Below are 19523 nucleotides of genomic sequence, written 5' to 3' on the forward strand. Positions count from 1 at the left end.
TCCTGACCACTTACAAAGCTTTTGTCCGTAGCCTGATGGAGTACTGCTCTCCCCTCTGGGCTGGTGCTCCTGCCTCCCACCTTTCTCGGCTTCACGCTGTCGAAACCAGGGCATTTAAGATCATCGGCATCTCCCGCAATGAAGCTGAGTCTTTGGGCCTCTCACTCAATCACCGCAGGTTGGTCGGTGGTCTTTCTGTCTTCTACCGACTCCTCTCCAGCCATGCCCCCCTGCTCTCTCTGCGATTTGTCCCCACCACATTTCCACAGGGCGCTCAAGGTCCGCCAACAACCCCCTTCTGGTAAAACTACCAAAATCACGAATCACTGCTCATCTTCACTCTTTCATTCCTCTTTTTTCCCGCCTTTGGAATAAACTTCCTCACTCTATTCTTTCCCATTCTTCCCTCCAGGCTTTCAAAACAGCTGTTCACCACCACCTCTTATCTTCCCCCATCCAAATCCTCGATCTTTTCTACCCCCGATAATCCACCCAAGCCCACTTCCTTCAATTCCCCTGCTTTCCTTCCTGAAAGTCCCTGTAATGTCCATCTTCTCTTCGCCATGTTCCCCGTCCCATCCCCATCCCTCTCCCTTCCACAGTTCACCTAATGTGTCTGTTCCCCACTGTTTTGTCCCTTCCACTCCCACCCCTCTTGTCTCATGCCTCCTTGCTGTGAGTTGTGTGTTAGCTCTCATACGAGCCTCGACCAAGGTATACAAAAAAAAATAAAAAAAAACTTTATCCGCTTACATCCAAGTGTATGACATCCCAATTGTTGCACTGAATTGTCCTCTATATGTTATTGTAATTGTCTGGATATCCTGTTAATGGTAAAAGTATATTTTGTATCTTTGTGCCCTTGTCATACATTTGATGTACACAAGTTCTTTCACGTCTCGGATCACTGTAAAAAATAAATGGTGTTATTATTTCAAAACTAAAAGGTAGAACTTCACTAAAAGTGAGCACAGTCTATGAACACTTTCTTCAATTTTCACAACAAAACTAAACACATTGGAATGTTCCCATTTAGTTTCAGAGGCCAGCATTTGCATGCATTGTGATCATCAATGGAACTTTTGGTGGCTCTAACTATTTGGACCGTTGAATTGTATGCAAACACACGACATCTCCCAAGAAGGTGTGTTTTTGGTTTGTTTGGTCATTAGAGGTTTGGCGGTATCAGAGCTTTGGTTATATAGGTTTGACTTGGCTGCACATGCAGTAATACCTCGCTTAGCGCTCATGATGTATTTCTGGACAAGAGAGAACTCATTGAAAATGTTTTAAAAGGGATTATAGTAGCATTGTTGATGTGGAGATGCGGTCCCGACAGCGTTATTTCTGACGAAAGAGCAGGATATGAGGGCTTCATTGGCCCTCATAATAATAATGAAGATCGTAAGTATATTATTTTATAAATACTGTAATATATGGTAAACAACAGGTCAGGAATTTAAGGCTGACTGGTCATCAGTGCTCGCAGTGTCGCCACCGATACAGATGCTGTGCAAGTTACTGAGATGCTTAAACCTGTCAAAGCAATCTTAAACGGATATCCATCTTTTCCGACAAACAGCTCCTTGAATGAGTTAACTTTGTTTTTGTTAAAGAAGTGGTGGATTGGACAGAACCTTTTCGTCTTGGAGAATAATCTCGAAAGAGCTCGATAAATCACATCAGTGGAACCTAAATGTTACAAGTTGTCCTTCAGGTCTGTCCAGGGTTTATTTGACCTCTACCCATCACAACCAGCCTGGATGACACTATATAATCGTGATTTTTTTGTTTTTTAATTTTTTTTAACCAAGTTGTGACCTATTTTGTGAAATCGGGTGTACGTGCAATATACGGATTTTGAAAATATACATGATCGGCCAAAAATCCATTAATTATAGTGTTACATCGAGGAATTTGGTATCCAAATCACTGGATTAATTTGTCCTATGTTAATAATCAAGACATGGATCAATACTGTAGTTGTGGTGACAGGAAAATACAAAATAGGCCAAAATATAGCAAAATCTTGTTTTGGTTTCATGATCGAAAGTGTACAATAGTTTCTAAATCTTTGTTATATACATGGTAAATGCTGACAATGTTTATAATCAAAACTTTCACAGTTCATTTCCAAACAAAAGAACAAGATATGGTATACAACGCTCACTGATGAGACGTCCGCCATGTTTGGCTTAACCACAGAAGATGTGGAATATGCACCTTCTTCCATCAAGGATATCGGCACTTCAAGGATCAAAAGAGATAGAGATGTTCAAAAGCTGGTGGATCAACTTGAACGATTCTCAGTCTTGACTACAAACAGTCAAGACTTGACATGCCTTGCGACTGGGGACATTGTCACTGAAAACATCAAGATGGCTTTGTTCACAGCGTAAACATATCACTGTTGAGAACACTGGTGAAAACAAAATCAGAGAATTTGTGAAAACCCGGATGTGTACAAGGGAAGTGGGGTTTCACACAAAGTTTAAACAATCACAAAGTGTTAGTCTCAAAACAATGTTCACTGTTGAGAACAAAAAGATCCAAAACAAGGGGCCAAAACAGCAAAAGTGTACAAAGTGCCCTTTAACCGGATTTTGGTGACCAAAGATGCCGGCCATGAGATCGACCTGAAAATGCTGTTGTCTCATGAACTATCACCAGTACCACTCTCCATAGAAGACACAGCTGGAAATCTATGATCCACCAACAAGGCTGCATTTGGAAAAAGGAAGATGTCAGCATTGAGACCCTTCCAACTACAGATCTTAAAACTTGCACCATTATTGATGGTCAAGCCTTAAGGCCCAGTCACACCTTGACGTTTTAGCCAGCAATGGCAACGTATTAAAATGTATGTAAAACGCTGGCTTACGTTGAACTTTTGATGGTTTTTTTTTAAAGATTCGGACGTATTCATAACGACTTGGTCTTATGCACAACGTATTAGTAACGGACTTTGAACGTTTCGTTGTGTTATAGATAACTTATACCAACGAATGCTGAACCTGTTGTCGGCCTTCACAACCTCTGCCCAACGATAGTCCAACTTAGGCATAGCGCGCTTCCCGCATCACCGACGATGACGTGGCGTAGGTTATGAAAAGGCTGCCGCACAACGATTCAAATCATAACCGCCGCAGAAATGGAAGTGTCCACATCGCAGTCACACCTTGGCGATCTTGCCAGCGTATGCCGACCTCTGAAAAATGCGTCTAAAACGCTGGCGCACGTCGAATACGGTATGGGTAGGTTTGGTATACGTGAATAGAACGCTAAAGTATGCTATCATACGTCGTATTAAGTAGAGTACATCTTGTAATTTTAAACATGTTGAAAATTTTAAGACGTACTTGCCGTATGACACACGCTCCGCATGCGATGGGAATAAATTGTATGCAAAATATGCGATCGTTGACACACATCGACACACGTTACTTGAAAGGTACTCATAAGTCGAAACACGTCAAGGTAATGGTTAGCGTCAGTGTTCCAGACTCCCGTTTTTTTTTCTTTTCTTCGGTATGACGGTGTTCAGTGTACAGTGCGATTATGATTTTATATCGTTGAGCGGCAGCCTATTAATTATATTATATTATAACCACACTAGAAATTGAAGTGTCAAAATCACCATCATACCAAAGGAAGGAAGAAAATAAAATAAAATAAAAATAAAACCAGGGAGTCTGGAACACTGACGCTAACCATTACTTTGATGCGTTTCGACTTATGAGCACCTCACAAGTAACGTGTGTCGATGTGTGTCACCGATCGCATAACGTGAGTACAACACATTACTCACAGGTTAGAAATAAGTTTCGGGTACCCTAAACATTACCTCGACGTGTTTCGACTTATGAGTAACTTACAAGTAACGTGTGTCGACATTTGTCAACGATCGCGTGACGTGCCTTCAACTTATGGCCAGCGTTATGCGGAACGTGTGAGTCATACACTGGCATAAGTCTTAAAATTTCAAGCATGGAAAAGTTGAGGACAACCGAAAAGTACAACGTTTAAAGCCAGCGTACAACGACGTATGGCAGTGTTTTTCAGCGTGCTCTCAATGTTATCAAAACTTACCCATAACGTATTCGACGTGTACCAGCGTTTTAGACAAATTTTCCAAAAATCGGCATAAGCTGGCTAAAACGTCAAGGTGTGACTGGGCCTTTAGTACAAGTTATGCAGTGTTCAGTCATTTCTGTGAAGGATGGTCAAAGGTAGATGTTGTCTTTGATAAATGCAGGAAATAGCCATCAAATCTAGCATCCGAGCAAAACGAGCAGGTGTAAGTAGATTTATACACTGTAAGACTGACGGCAAGGTGCTCCTTTAACTGTCAACTGGAAAGGATTCATCGACTTCCCAGACAACAAATCAAATCTGAGTGAATTTCTGAGTGCACAGATTCTGATCAAAGCAAAGGATACTTTGCAAAATTGTGAGGTAATCACATCTAGGGGCTTTGCGGATGAAAATAGTGCAGAATCATCCAAAGGATCAGATGTCCATCTACTTTAATCAACTTAAGCAGAGGCCAATACATGTATTACACTACAATGTGAGGCAGCTTGTCAAGCAGGGTTTGAACGTCTCATCATCTCATGTGGAGCCACAGATGTGTTGCTGCTCATAATTCACTTTATAGCACAACTGAGTCATGGGATTTGGATGAGATCAGGCACTGCACAACAATGATGCTCTATTGTTGTCCGTGCCATTCAGTTAACTCAAACTGTCTGAAGGAACATCCCAACATTTCATACCTGAACAGGATGTGACACTGTCAGCCAACTGAGTGGGAATGGCAAAAAGTCCACATGGAAGACATTCCAGAAGCATGCAGCTCAAGTGAACAATCTTGGACGTGGATCTCTTTCTGAGGCCACACAGAAACACGTGGACTCCTGGAGGAGTTCATTTGCCGAATCTACTCAACAAGCATGAATTCTACAGCAATGAATGACATGCGTTTCATACTGTTTGAGAAAGACACCAAAGATCGAGAAAAACTTCCTCCAATCCAGGGATGTCTTGTACAGCACACCAAATGTGCCTACAACCAGAGACAAATTTGGTATTTGGCAATCAATCTTTCTCCTGATCACCCTTTTCCCATTGCCAATGAATGGTACAAGGACCCTTCCAGTGGAAAACTGTTTCCACAGTGGGTGGTAGATGACACCCTGCCACAGAAAATGGAAGTTGTGTCCTGTAAATGTAAAAACTGTGCAACTGCAAGATGTACCTGCAGATGCAAGCGGTTAAAGTAAACAGGGGCATGCATGTGCAGTGATGACATCTGCCGAAACCCATTCACCAGGATGGATGACAAGGAATCTGACGAATTGTCCAGTGCAGGTGTCCCCCGTGTGTATAATAAAATGTTGTCATTGATGTGTTGGAACACCATGGCCTCGCGACAAGTACTACGCCATCATTACGGCACCCCTCGGACTACGATTACGCAAGGATGGGCAAGGCAAGTCATATTCTGTGCAGTTAATGAATTGACTGGTGAATATGAATCTCAACACGTCATAATATTAGTTGCCATTGAAGGATTTCAACATAAGTATTGTTAACCAGGTTCAAATAAAATGTGACATCAAATTACAATTGTTCGCTTTCTCACAGCCATACAAAATATTGCGGTTACATTATCTTGTGTTTTAAAATATATTATGTTGCATTATTTACCCAACGAGTTGGGGGTATTTTGTTCGGAAATGAACTGGGAACGTTTTGACATAAACATTGTCAGCATTTACCATGTATAAAACAAAGATATATATATATATATATATATATATATATATATATATATATATATATATATATATATATATATATATATATATATATATATATATATATAAACTATTGTACACATTCGGCTATGAAACCAAAACAAATTTTGCTGTATTTTAGCCTGCTTTATATTCTCATATCAGGTCAAGTCAGGTCAGGTATTGGAGCATACGCCAGAGCAGCACATCGCTGCGTCCACTTTCCGCCAGTACTCCAGGGGCCTCCGTCTGGCCATCCCCCAGGCAGATGCCTGGCCCATCCCCATCTCCTTCAAATGATGATAAACCTGCTGCAACCATGCGGTATGGAGTCGGCCCATTGGCCTCCTCCATTCACAAGGCTCCTTCGTTGAGAGAATCTGGTGAGCAGGATGAGCGTCAGGAAAACGAGCCACATGTCCATACAGCCACAGCTGACGCTCATGGAATATACAGGTAACAAATCTCATTTGAGTCTCATTCAGCAACCGCTCATTGGACACAAAGTCCGACCAGCGATAGCCAAGGATTTTCCAAAGAGACCTGGTACCAAAGGAATGAAGTCTCCATCTCAAATCCCTGGTCAGAGTCCAAGTCTCACATTCGTAGAGCAAGACTGGAAGCACCAAGGACCTGAAGACTCGGACTTTCGTCCTCCTGCACAGGTTCTGGCAGTGCCACACTTGAGTTATGAATCTTAGTTTTGACCCATGAAACCTGCAATCTCAGCGGCTCCGACTCCCCATGCAGCACCTCGTGGTCCCCCAAAAGGATATCCAGTCTCTGCAAAGATGACTGCATCATCTGCGAAATCAAGGTCAGAGATCTTGACATTCCCAAATGATGCACCGCAGTTTGATCTCTCCAAGATCCTCCCCAGAATCCAGTCCAGTGCTGAGAAGTGCTGAAAAGTGTGGGGACCAGCGCACACCCTTGACGAACTCCAGTAACAACTGGAAATAATTTGGAGATGGTATTACTCAGCCACTCTCAATATCTCACAGCACTCTCAATACCAGAGTATCGTTCAGACATCAGCTTGATCAGTTTTGGTGGCACCCCTTGAAGACGAATAATCCTCCATAGAGTATCCCGATTCATTGAATTGAACATTTTGCAGAGATCAACATAGGCTGCAAGCAGACCCTGTCAAAACTCTCGTCTGCATTCGGTGAGGACCCGAAGAGCAAGGATATGGTCAATCGTTGACCTCTTTGGTGTAAAGCCTGACTGCTCTGGGTGCTGGTGCTCAAGCATATGTTGGTGAACACTATCAAGAATTATCGGAGCAAAGACCGTGACCGGCACTGAGAGCAGCAGCTTCACCCCTCGGAAATTGTTGCCGTCCTGGCGATCAACCTTACCTTTCCAGAGAGGGACAACAAGGCCCATTTTCCAGTCAGTTTGGATGATGCCTGTGTTCCAGGCAGGGCACAGAACTGCATTCAAAAACATGAGTGCAGCATTTCCACCAGCTTTGAGAAGTTCGGCATAGATGCCACAGATCCCAGGAACTTTACCCCATTTCAACCAGTTCAACGCAGCCTGTGTTTCCACAAACGAAGGTGGATCACAGTTGATTATCGGGACAGCAATAGGCATAGTAACACCCCTGACATCCAAACTCCACAGCTGTTGGATCAGCTTGGTACAGCCGCTCAAAGTAACCAGCCCAGCGAACCTTCACTTTGGACTGCTCTGTCATGAGCCCACCACCCTCCGCTCTCATTGAAGTACACCAAGGGATTGACTTAGAGGAATGCAATGCACAAATTCCCTTGAAGCAGGATTAGAATCACTTGATTACAGGTGATGCTCTACCCCCTCAGATTCCTCGCACATAGGCCTCCTTGTCCACCCTCAGCACATGTACAGTTTTCCGCCTCAACTCTGAACAGCTCCGCTCTGTCATTGAGCCTGGCCCTGTGACTGGTCAATGGTATCCAGTGTGCCTTGAGAGACAAAAATTTTCTTCTCCCTATGGTGAGTTCCAAGACATCCACCATCAACATCAAGGATGGTGGTCTTGAAGGCACTCCACATTCTTCCATCCATCCATTGGGACCAGACTCTGTGCAGAGCGTTGGTGCTGCCTCAGTAGTCTCCTCGGCTCTTGGGCACAATCCTGCACAGGTTGCCACTCTGACACAGGATACCAGAAAGCTGGCACTTATTTTGCCGATCTCGGAAGAATGGCAGGCAGAGTCAACCCCACCTGGTATTAATTAAACAGCAGAGGCGGATTTGAATTCAGGATCCTAGGATCCCTAGCCCACCACCCTAACCATGAAGCCAACACCAGGCATACAACTCTTCAGGATTCCCTAAAGCACCCAGACCCCCCAAATCTCCACTCAGCCTGTTCACAAACTCCTCAGCTCCTCTCTCACCCTTGAGCTTGCCAACATCCAGCCAAGGCTGGGATGGCACCATTCTTCCAGATGTAAGCTGTAACTTCAGAGTTGCTACAACAAGCTTATGGTCGGTATTGAGGAACTGAGCACTCCGGTACACCCTGCAGTTCTGGATCAACCTCCAGCAACCATAAATGAGCACATGGTCAGTCTCCTTTGCCACACCACCAGCATTGGAATACCAAATCCAGCGATGAGCCTGTGGGTGCTGAAACTATGAACCAGCCACCCTAAGTCCATGACTTCTTGCAAAATCAAGCAACGTAGTGCCACTCTGGTTCACAGTTCTCGAACCATGGGGACCAACACATGTCTCTTAACCATCCTTATCTGTTCCAGTCGATGCATTGAAATGCCCCAAGACGAGACGAATATCTCGCCTGGGGCACTGATCAAAGACAGAATCGAGTGTGGCATGGAATGCCTCCGTCAGAGTGAGATCACTCGCCTCAGTCGGAGCATACACAGAGACCAGGGAAATGACACCCAAGGAGTGGTCGTATGGCAGCTTAGCTGCTGTGGTGGCTATCATTTCTTGAAGAGCGACTGTGTCGCTGATGCAGTGCCCCTCTACCAGTACACACACTGGAACTGGTACTCATTTCACCGACCTCGGAAGGATGACAGGCTGAGTCAACCCCCTGGTGTATTGATACAGCCGCCGACGGGGCTTGAACTCAGGACCCGAGGATCCCAAGCCGCCACATGAACCACTGAGCCAACACCAGGCTACCCAAGGAGTGATGGATCCTTTGTCTCATAATACGCTCGTTGACTGGTGTTACCTCAATTGTCATTGGAGTCAGCTTGTTGGACACAGCTGCAGCAACTCCTTGGGCATGGTAACCATCAGAGCGATCAGACCAAGAGTACGTGGAACCAACTGCCATGATCTCACCACTATCCGGTCTCTGAACCTCAGAGTGCTGCAATATTGATGTTCAAACACTTGAGCTCAGATGATAACAGAGACAGGTGATCATCTTCTCTTGGGGATAGGACATTCCAGGCACCCACCCAAAGGGACCGCGTCAGGTTAACCCAAGGAGACCGCCTTCTGCTGGACGACAACTCAGCACCAACCTGAAACACACTACCGCAATCTAACCCAGGAAGGTTACCCCATATTTTTTCTTCCCATCATCAAATAGTGGGGGTCCCGAAGTCTTTGCCTAAATCCTGCAATCCGGTGAGCTTCCCTGCGAAGGACAGCTGCACAGGAGGGACTCCCATGGAGTGGGTTTTCAGTTTTCTTTGCATTTTCAGTGCGTTTTGCATAGAGAAGGGTTTTATGCTGGTGAGGGTGCAAATCCTGCCACCAATCTCCGAAAAGAAAGGGAACCCAACTGCAGGAGGACATCCGCAGACACAGTTGGGCACTAGAAATGGATGGCTGTTGGCTCACAAGGAGCTCTTCCACCCTTTCCTGTCAACTACAGCTGCAGCATTGATATATGTATTGATTATATTAACATAGGCCTATTAATCCAGTGATTTTGATTCCAAATTTCGCGGTCTCACTATAATTCATGGATTTATGGCCGATCATGTATATTTTCCAAATCGGAATCATGCACTTACACTTTATTTTGCAAAATAGGTCACAAGTTGGAAAAAATAAAAATAATTCACAATATATCATGTCATCCAGGCTGGTTGTGATGGGTAAGGGTCAAATAAACCCTGACATGGAGGACAGCTTGGAACATTTAAGTTCCACTGATGTGATTTTTCACGTTATTTTCCTGGACTATTTTATCCTGTCAACTTTGTTTACAATTGTTCTCATGGTCGATGTTGCAAAGTCAAACACATGACTCACTTCCTCCTGATTGGCTCAGAGTGTGTGCATACAAACAATGGTGGCGGTGAGCGCTGCGTGTTCTGGAATATCTTTATATTTCATGTTTTTTCGTAAAACATATCTCGAAGTGAAAGAGCTCGGAAACGAATCAGCATTGTATGGGATAGCGCAAAGCGAGGTGTTACTGCTCAGATCATCACTGGTACAACGACGTTAGATCCTTATTATGGCTCGTATTGGTGTCATAAGTCAATGACGGGTGTCGCATCGTTCATTATTGAGTTTGCCAGAATACATCACTTTACCATGCCGAAACACACACACACACATACACACACCTCTGAAGAATGTAAAGGAGCCCTCTGTTTCTCACGAACACTGAAACAAAAGTGTGGGCTCTGATGAAATGTGTTGGTTGTAAAAGGAGCATTGTGTGGTAGCAATGGAAATTCATTTGCTGTGTATTCCTTATGATTCTTTGACTAATAATTTGTTCTTTACTAGGCAAAGAAGTCGAAAGGCAACAGAATCTTCAACATATTTAGAAGAAATAGAAACAGGCAGTGATTCAGGTACGGTTCATATGGACATTCATTTACAGCTGAGGTTGTTGTTCAGAATTGGTTTGAAAGATAAGAACATAAGTGGATATTTATTTGTGGCAAATTCCAGAGCACATTATCATTCTCAATCCTTTTACACAGTGTATTGGCATGATCTTAAAAAAATATTGCTTTGTCAAAGTTTGTTTGTTCTCAATTCACTGGAACATGTGCAAAGAAACGTTTTTTTTTCTGCACTAGTTGAACTTCTTGAAGAATTAAAAGTAATATTATAATTTTCAACAGTAGTTCAATGTTATTGTTATTCGATTTTCCTGTCGATTATAAAGGGTGGCAGGATGACCTCGAGGAGGTACTCACACTCACCTCTCGACGGTCCAGCCTGAGTTTGAATCCTGACCCAACTACTGACTGTCATCCCGGTGTTTCAAAGGCAGGGTGATTCATAAATTTGTGTGCCGTCCCTCAGATGCACATTACACGAGAATCCCGTCTGCCAACATTCGTTGGTGGACGTTAAATATCCCAAGGTGTCATTAGCAAAGAATAGATGAGCGCTCACAGGCACAATGAACAAATTACAAATTCCTGCTTTAACCAGCAGGGAGCAGTTGAACCCCTTGAACTGAACCCTTTACCAGAGTTTAATGAAACATCAGTGACATCACGGCACCCCCAGCCGATGACACCACTCAGCATCTCTGTGCTGCCCACGAAAGAAGAAAAGGATTAATTGTACAGCATTGTGTTAATTCACACGAATGTTTTTGCTGTGATTCCATTGCCCAAGATTGCACACATTGTACAAGGTAAGAATCGTCTTTGTTTGTAGTTCCTTGCACATCCTTATGGACCAAAATATTCATGGGAATTGGGCGTTTGGGTTCTTTTTTGTAAAGGAAAACCTGGAAATGAAGCTGTGGAGACAACCCTTCCTTAAATAGACAATACAATGTCTGGAGGAAGATGAGCTGAGAACGTCAGCATAATAAAGAGGTACGTGTTTATATTGTTATAGATTTGGCGGTGGTGGGATTTGCACCCCGCTCTTGACAGCCAAATGTTGAAGATTCGGTGTCACTTAACCGCACCGCCATCTCTGGGGTTATAACGCCGGCTGGCTCGGCACAGGCCTTGGGTTACGCGCCTCAGATCATGATACCAAAATACACCTGTGCCTTGTCGGTTGGGGAAACAGACCCTGGCTACAGCCTGGATTTGTCAGAGACCGAGCGAAGTCTGACAGTCTGTAGCCCGTTTGGGATTTATATACAAATTGAGCTAATTGTTCCTCAGCACGGCACAAATAAACTCAATGCGGCAACTTTCATATGAATCAGCCAGATTTATTGGGGACACATCGGGGAACACGACACAAGCAAAACATTCACGACAATGTTATAATTAATCTATAACCCACTCTTAACTAGTCAGCTACGGATTATGGATTTCGAAGGAAACCCAAGCGAGATAAACCTTAGACAACATGCAGACAAGACACACAGTACTTGGTGATGCCTCATGGACGAGAGGAAAAGTGTCAAAAGCATGAATGCGGCTCGTGGCAAGCCTATGTCAACGGATTCGAGCGCCCAAGCTCGAACACGCCACGTGGCAAAATGGTGGCGTCGTCCTTTTGTCGCACCACCCATGCACACAGCCTCAGTGTGTTCAGCCCCCGTAAGGTCAATGGCACAAGGGCAGAAAATCCACGGTGTGCTCCAGCTGGCTTTCACAAGGTCCAGCATACAAATCCAGGCCTGGCCTACTCACCAGATCAGGCCAAATCGGGTTGTTGGGCTCCGCAGGCGGATTGACGGGATTACAAGACGTGTCGAGCCGTGCCTTGAGTAGGGACAGTCAGAGGCTCCTCACTGGACTCCGGATGAACCTGTCGAGGACCTCCTCATCAAAGTCGATCACCGACTCCCCTCATGCTGTTCCTGCTGCCTCTTTCACGTAGCAGATCACAGACAGACACAGCCGTCCCTTACACAGCCGATCGCGACTCCCACTCGTCGTTTCTCTCCAGCAGAAGGCAGACTGACCTCATGCAGTTCCTCTTGCCTCTTCCATGAAGCAGATCGCAGACAGACACAGCCGTCCCTTACACAGCTGATCGCGACTCCCACTCGTCGTTTCTCTCCAGCAGAAGGCAGACCGACCTCATCCAGTCCCTCTTGCCTTTCGGGGCGGACTTTTCACGAGAGCCGATCGCAAAAACCCTCATGCAGTTTCTCCTCCAGCAGAAGGCAGACTGACTTCTTGCAGTCCCTTCCTTGCCTTTCTTTCGGCTCGCTCTTCACGAAAAGCGGATCACCCGACTCGACGCTCAGGCAGTTTCACCCTTGCCTTCCCTGCGCTCGCTTTTCTCGAAGCCGACTGACACTCTCAGAGCGCTGGGCGGGGACTCGTTCGGAGAGGGGAAGGAAGAAGAAGAAAACCACCTCTCGGCACACCACCACTGTATGAACAATGAACAGCCTGCTAAACCTCCCGACACACATGTAACGTCTAATTACCGAACAACCTGACTAAACATGCATTTAAGGGGGGATCTGGACTAATCCTATATTTAACAACATACCAAGGGCCATTTCCGCAACAATATATATATATATATATATATGTATATATATATATATATATACACACACACAAGATGAGAGTTTTAGTAATATTGTGTGGGCTGGGTATCGGCTGCGAGTACGACCGCGAGTTGGAGCGCAGCAGAGTCGACTCCACCGAACACCCGGAATTCAGATCGTTACCTTTGGATAATGCTGAAGGTACGGGTCCCTTACAGGACCGTGAATAGTCAATAATTCAACCACCTTGTACATCGTAATTTGCCAAGCTTCAAAATACCTAGAGGCCCACGTGGCGAGCTACCGAGGAATTCACACCCTCGACGGAGCTCGAACGGGATGAGCCGTTTCCGTGCTCGACCCGTGCGTAACCCGAGCGGATGATTGCCGAGGTCCCGTCGGTTGAAATGCACAACTTCAGCAGCAACGGCCTTTTTAATCACCCAACACGCACCGTGCTAAACCAATGAAGGAAAGGACGAGGACGAGCTGAAACATTCAACAGATGGATATTTATTTACAATTTGTAGGGAAGGAGCACAAAGGGCAGAGTTAAACCAACTATAAAGGATGCAAATAATGTACAGCAAAAGCACTTAACCAATTCTACTGAGACAAAACAGGCCCTCACACAGACACACACCCAAAGAAAAGAGATGGACCTCAAGGGTCTTTATTATTCCTTCAGCTCGGAGGGAAGTCGAGCTGAGGGACGAGAACGTGGCTGGCTACCTGGCCGCGAGCGCGCGGCTGCACGTCCACAACTTCCCGGAGCTCCAGTCGCCAGAAGACAGACCAGGGCAGCCAGACGCAGACCAGCGCCAGCGACGAGATGAGGCCAGACCAGCGTCGAGCAGACCAGACCAACGTCGAGAGATGGGATCAGACCACTCGCTCGAGCAGATGGGGCGCAGTTATTCCTCTTCACACTTGTCCTGACAACCACTCTTTCTCCTCAGGAGGGAGGGGCTTCTTTTTCTGGCCACTCGCCTCCTCATTGGTCGGACCCATCGTGCGATTCCCTGGCCGTCCTCCATTGGACAGGCCCACGGTAGGCGGGGCAACTCCCACCCTTCTGGGCGGAGTCCCGAGCGGAGGCGTTTGTGGCTCCGCCCACCTCCTCGCCTTCGGCCACGTGCATAATGGCGATCGTGTTGGGTCGGAAACGGGGCGGGTGAGACGCCAGCTCCTTGCCAATTGGCTAAAGAGGGACGCCATGCCTGTTAGACTCCGCCCACGCGCACGCTTGCTGGCAAGCATGCGAAGAATGCCGAGAGCAGAGTGTTGCTGTTGTGAGAGCGAAGGTGGGCGTTGTTTTCGTTGATGTAAAATCCTAACTATCAAAATAACTCTGCAGCGCACGAACATTTAATTCCCATTAGACTTGGGACGGAACCCTAACTGGAAACACATACTTACCGATATAACTGATCTAAAGGGACTCTGAATGTTGAGTGCAGTAAGCTTCCAGATTCGTAACAATATATAGATAGATAGAAAGGTAGATGATCTGGCAGCCATATTGGATTTAACGAAATTCTTCAGAAAATTGTTTCTCTTGAACCGCTTCATCAATCAACATGAAACTTCACAATTATGATCTTGTCATCTTGAGGAATATATGTTTTAAATTTCAACCTGATCGGACACATAGTCTGGCAGCCAGAATTATTTAATGCTTGGAATCTGGGTTCATGAATTGAAATCAAACTTGGTACACGTATGTATAATGATGTAATAATGTGGGCGGAGGCATATCTGATGACATCATGATGTCGAAGAGTGCTGTTCAAGTTCTCCCTACTTTCTTTGTTGTTTCCAGGGAGCTCTGTTTAACCTGTTATTGCTATACCAGTGTCTTTCATTGCTTTTCTAATGGAAAGTATTGTTTTCTTGCAAGGGGAAGATCAACCACGGAATTGCGAAGAGACAGAGCATGGCACATGTAGAGCCACAGAAGAAGGTGAGATGGGGATAATTTATCTGAGGTTTTACACTATTCTAGCTTCGACGTACATCGTGATTGATGTCATGAAAACCTTTACATGGATAAACCTCTGGCATTCCCATCTGAGCACTCAACTCTACCCACTCACATCCAAGTGTATGACATTCCATTTATTACACTGAATTGTCCTCTTCATGTTGTTGTAATTGTCAGGATATCCTGTAAATGGTAAAAATATATTTTGTATCTTTGTGCCCTTGTCATACATTTGATGTACACAAGTTCTTCCACGTCTCGGATCACTGTAAGCAATAAATGGTGTTATTATTTCAAAACTAAAAGGTAGAACTTCACTAAAAGTGAGCACAGACTTTGTACACATTCTTCAATTTTCACAACAAAACTAAACACATTGGAATGTTCCCACCTCGTTTCAGAGGTCAGCATTTATGCGCATTGTGATCATCAATGTAACTTTTGGTGGCTAGAAATATTTGGACCGTTGAATTTTTTTTTTTTGTACTCAATGTCGAGGCTCGTATAAGAGCTAACACACAGAACGTACAACAAGGGGAGCAGGAGACAAGAGGGGCACGAGAGGGAAGGACAAAACATTGGGGAACAGAGACATTTGGAGATCTGTGGAAGGGAGAGGGATGGGGTGTGATACACAGGGTAAACAAGATGGGCACTACAGGGACTTTCAGGAAAGAAAGCAGGAAATTTGAAGGAGTTGGGTTTAGGGTGGATTAACTGGGGAAGAGAAGATCGTGGTTTTGGATGGGAGAAGATAAGATATGGTGGTGAACAGCTGGTTTGAAGACCTGTAGGAAAATGTGTATGCCTGGTGTTGGCTTAATGGTTAGGGTGGTGGGCTTGGGATCCCAGGATTCTGAGTTCAAATCCCACTCGGCTGTTGAATTAATACCAGGTGGGGTTGACTGCCTGTCATCCTTCCGAGGTCGGCAAAATGAGTGCCATCATACTGGTATACTGTGTCAGAGTGGCGACCCGTCCAGGATAGTGTCCAATAGCCAAGGAGACTGCTTAGGCAGCACCAAAGCTCTGCATAGAGGATGGTCCCAATGGATGCATAGCTGGAGGAAAGAGTGGGATTAAAGAGAGTGTGGGAGCTTGTTCCAAAGGTAGGAAAAAAAGGAATGAAAGAGTGAAGGTGAGCAGTCATTCTTGATTTTGGTAGTTTCACCAGAAGGGAGTTGTTTGCAGACCTTGAGCGCCCTGCAGAAGTATGAGGGGGTGGGGGGGATATTGCAGACAGAGTAGGGGGGGACGAGGCAGGAGAGGAGACAGTAGAAGACAGAAAGACCACCGACCTGCCTTCGGTGACAAAAGTGAGAGACCCAAAGACTCAGCCTCAACACAGGCGATACCAATGATCCTAACAGTCATCTTTGTTTGTAGTTCCTTGCACATCCTTATGGACCAAAATATTCATGGGAATTGGGCCTTTGGGTTCCTTTTTGCAAAGGAAAACCTGGAAATGAAGCTGTGGGGACAACCCTTCCTGAAAGACAATAAAATGTCTGGAAGAAGATGAGCTCAGCACGTCAGCATAATGATGAGGTACGTGTTTGAGCACGTCGAGATCAGAGTGGACGAATGTAATTTCTAAATGTGCTTTTGTGAAAAAAAAAGATCCATCTGGTAATTCATTTTAAATTGTACTTTATATCCGGAGTTTATATCTTTCTTTGAGGCCTGGTGCTCGTCCTTCTTTGAATGACAGTCCTCGGTCGCTGTTGATGTTTAGAGTTTGCTTTCCTTTTTTCCCACGTGTGTGTGGCGATTTTGTCATATGTATTTCAAATTGATCACAAGTAATTACAACGCCATTGTTAAGTTTTTGATGCTTCTGTTCACGGTATGCAATTCACAGTGCATTGTTGCTGAAATGTTCTCCGAACAACACATGCTTCACTTTGCTTTTCGCTTTTTCCCAGTGAAATGTCAATGTTGAAGAGCTTTTCACGTGACCTTATTTAAGAACGTACATCTACAATGCAAGATGTGAAAGCATGACATTTTTCAATGTTGTCTTTTGACGGCAACAGCTTTGATAATACTAGTGCGGGTCCGTACGTGTGTGCCCGTACGTGCGTGCCCGTACGTGCGTGCCCGTATGTGCGTGCCCGTATATGCGTGGCCGTACGTGAAAAAAAGAAGAATTGTGACATAATAGCACTGTGTCCTGCCATTGGTTTGCTAAATAAATGGCCATAACTTGGGAACCACTTGTCCGATTAATATAAAACCTTGAAAAAGCACATCCACAGGGCCCCAGCAATATACCTGGCAAGTTTCAATGAGATCGGACCAGTGGTTGTCGAGAAACAGCGGTCACAGACACACACGCACGCACGCACGCACGCACGCACGCACGCACGCACGCACGCACGCACGCACGCACACACACACACACACACACACACACACACACACACACACACACTGCTGGACTTATAGATAGATTATATTCCTTCATGGCAAAAGTACTCATGTTACAGGTGCCATTGCAACCACACACCCGAGGAAATTGGAGTTGGCGCAGAAAGAGGAGAAACAGTTGAGCTGTAGCGACCTCGTTGGACCTGGCGCAGTCGATGTACTTACCCAACCCAATCGCTTAGGAAGGGGGAGGAGGGAAGAAAAGTGGGGGTGTGTACAGTGCATGAGTGGGAGATGCAAAAATGTAGTGCAGTGTGACGCAAGAGGAAGGTGTAAAAGGTGCAAATCGGAAATACTCTTTTATTGGACAGGGTGTAGATTGAGAAAAGTTTCCTGAGAGAGAAAGTTTAATGGGGATGTGTGAGAATGTCTGTGAATGACAACGGAATGCCGCCAAAGCCGAGCACAGATGACCCGGCACATCCCATCAACTGCTCGCTTTTCCCCGCTCACCTCGCTCACCTGCGCTGTCCTCTCAGCTCGGTTGAGCTCGGCTTGGCAAAGGCTCTGTGTGGGATTTGATTTGGATGAAGGAGGAGAGATCGAGCCTGATTTGCTCTCTTTTATAGAGCTGGGCGAGGATGGAGCCAAAAAGCGGATCAGGAGACCTGGTAGCCTAATGAACTACGCAATTTCGACTCCCGGGGAACCACGCCCTCGGCACGTCTTGCTCGAACCGGGTCACTCTACCGATTGCGGAAGAGTTCCAACTACCGACCACGGTAGAGTTCTAACTACCGACTACCAACTCCGGTTCGGGTGCAGCCGAGCAGAAACTACCAAAGCCGTGCCGGCTGGAATGAACGGATCATCGGGGATAAAACCCCGCCTAAACTCAGATCCGAACCATGCTGGACCAATTCAAGAAAGGACGGAAATGGACTGGGAACATTTCTAACAAGTTTTATTTACAATAAATGAAGACACAAAGCAAGACTTAACGCGAATATTCAAGAAGTATTTACAATGATCCAAAAACACTTATTCAGTTCTACTTAAAGACGGGCCCACACGCAGACACACACAAGTGAAAAGAAAACCCAGAGTCATTATTGGACCCTCACAGCCGTGGAGAGAGACAAGCTGGGGGTTAGAGTTTGGTGGGTACCTGGCCGTCGGAGGGAAAGGAGTACTCTGCAATGTGGCACCTGCCAAAGGTCATCGGTTTGGTCCCAGTCGCACGTGTGGGACTCGTGGCGGATCTCGCGTGGTGAATAGTCAGGGTCAAAACCAGCCAATAACTCCTCGTAACAGCCACCGTGAACAAAACTGGTTCTTCAGCCACCGTGAACAACTGGTTCTTCAGCCACCGTGAACAACTGGTTCTTCAGCCACCGTGAACAAACTGGTTCTTCACTCACCGTGAACAAAACTGGCCCCTCGCAACCGCTGCTCGTAACCACTCCTCGTAACCACAAAATAACTCTTGTCCACAGAACTCCTTTCACTAATCCACACAGCCCTCGCACCCCTCTTCCTTCCTCAGACACGCCCCTCTATTAAATACCATGAGAGGTAAAAAAGAATGCCTTCGTACAGGGCGGAGCTCCGTGAAGCACGTGCCAGTGTCCACGTTGATTGGACAGGGTTCCATGGCATGCCTTTCCGGGGCGGGGCGGGGCCTTGGCCCCTGCCGGGAAACCCCAGCCAGTCTTCCACGCGGGTTCATACTTGACAAGTAACAGTATCAATGTTGCACAGGCCGTCGTGCAAGAGTTACAACGTTTGTGGAAGGAACGTTGGTGGAAGCGGCAAGGAACGGCTGCAAGACCCTGCCTTGGCAAGTCAGAGTGCTTGCAGACAGCGGCTGGGTAGTGGATCATGATGGGGAATGGAATGGTTGTTGGTTGTTCATTGGAGGGTTCATTGGATGTAAAGATTTAATAACCTAACTAAAAACAAATCGCAACGCACGCCTTTGATTCTCCCACGAGACAAAAGG

The 19523-nt window shown here is 45.7% G+C and overlaps 1 protein-coding gene across 5 annotated transcripts in view; it reads left to right on the forward strand.

The window, feature by feature from the left end:
* LOC147012121 (uncharacterized) overlaps positions 1–19523 on the forward strand; it is a 297678-nt gene that overhangs the window by 267762 nt on the left and 10393 nt on the right. Inside the window, exons 13-17 of one of the 5 annotated variants that reach the window (XM_085858433.1) lie at positions 1037–1144; positions 10521–10588; positions 11479–11575; positions 15068–15130; positions 16605–17362. In XM_085858433.1, the coding sequence (XP_085714559.1) occupies positions 1037–1111 (75 nt within the window). In that variant the 3' untranslated portion in view covers positions 1112–1144; positions 10521–10588; positions 11479–11575; positions 15068–15130; positions 16605–17362. Of the gene's footprint in view, positions 1–1036; positions 1145–10520; positions 11576–15067; positions 15278–16604; positions 17363–19523 lie in introns of those variants that run through there. The other 4 variants (XM_085858432.1, XM_085858438.1, XM_085858434.1 and 1 more) reach the window with 4 other exon arrangements.

This window comes from Eptatretus burgeri, chromosome 15 (genome assembly GCF_056783735.1).
Source record: "Eptatretus burgeri isolate ZD-2024b chromosome 15, Ebu_testis_v1, whole genome shotgun sequence".
Taxonomy (NCBI): Eukaryota; Metazoa; Chordata; class Myxini; order Myxiniformes; family Myxinidae; genus Eptatretus; species Eptatretus burgeri.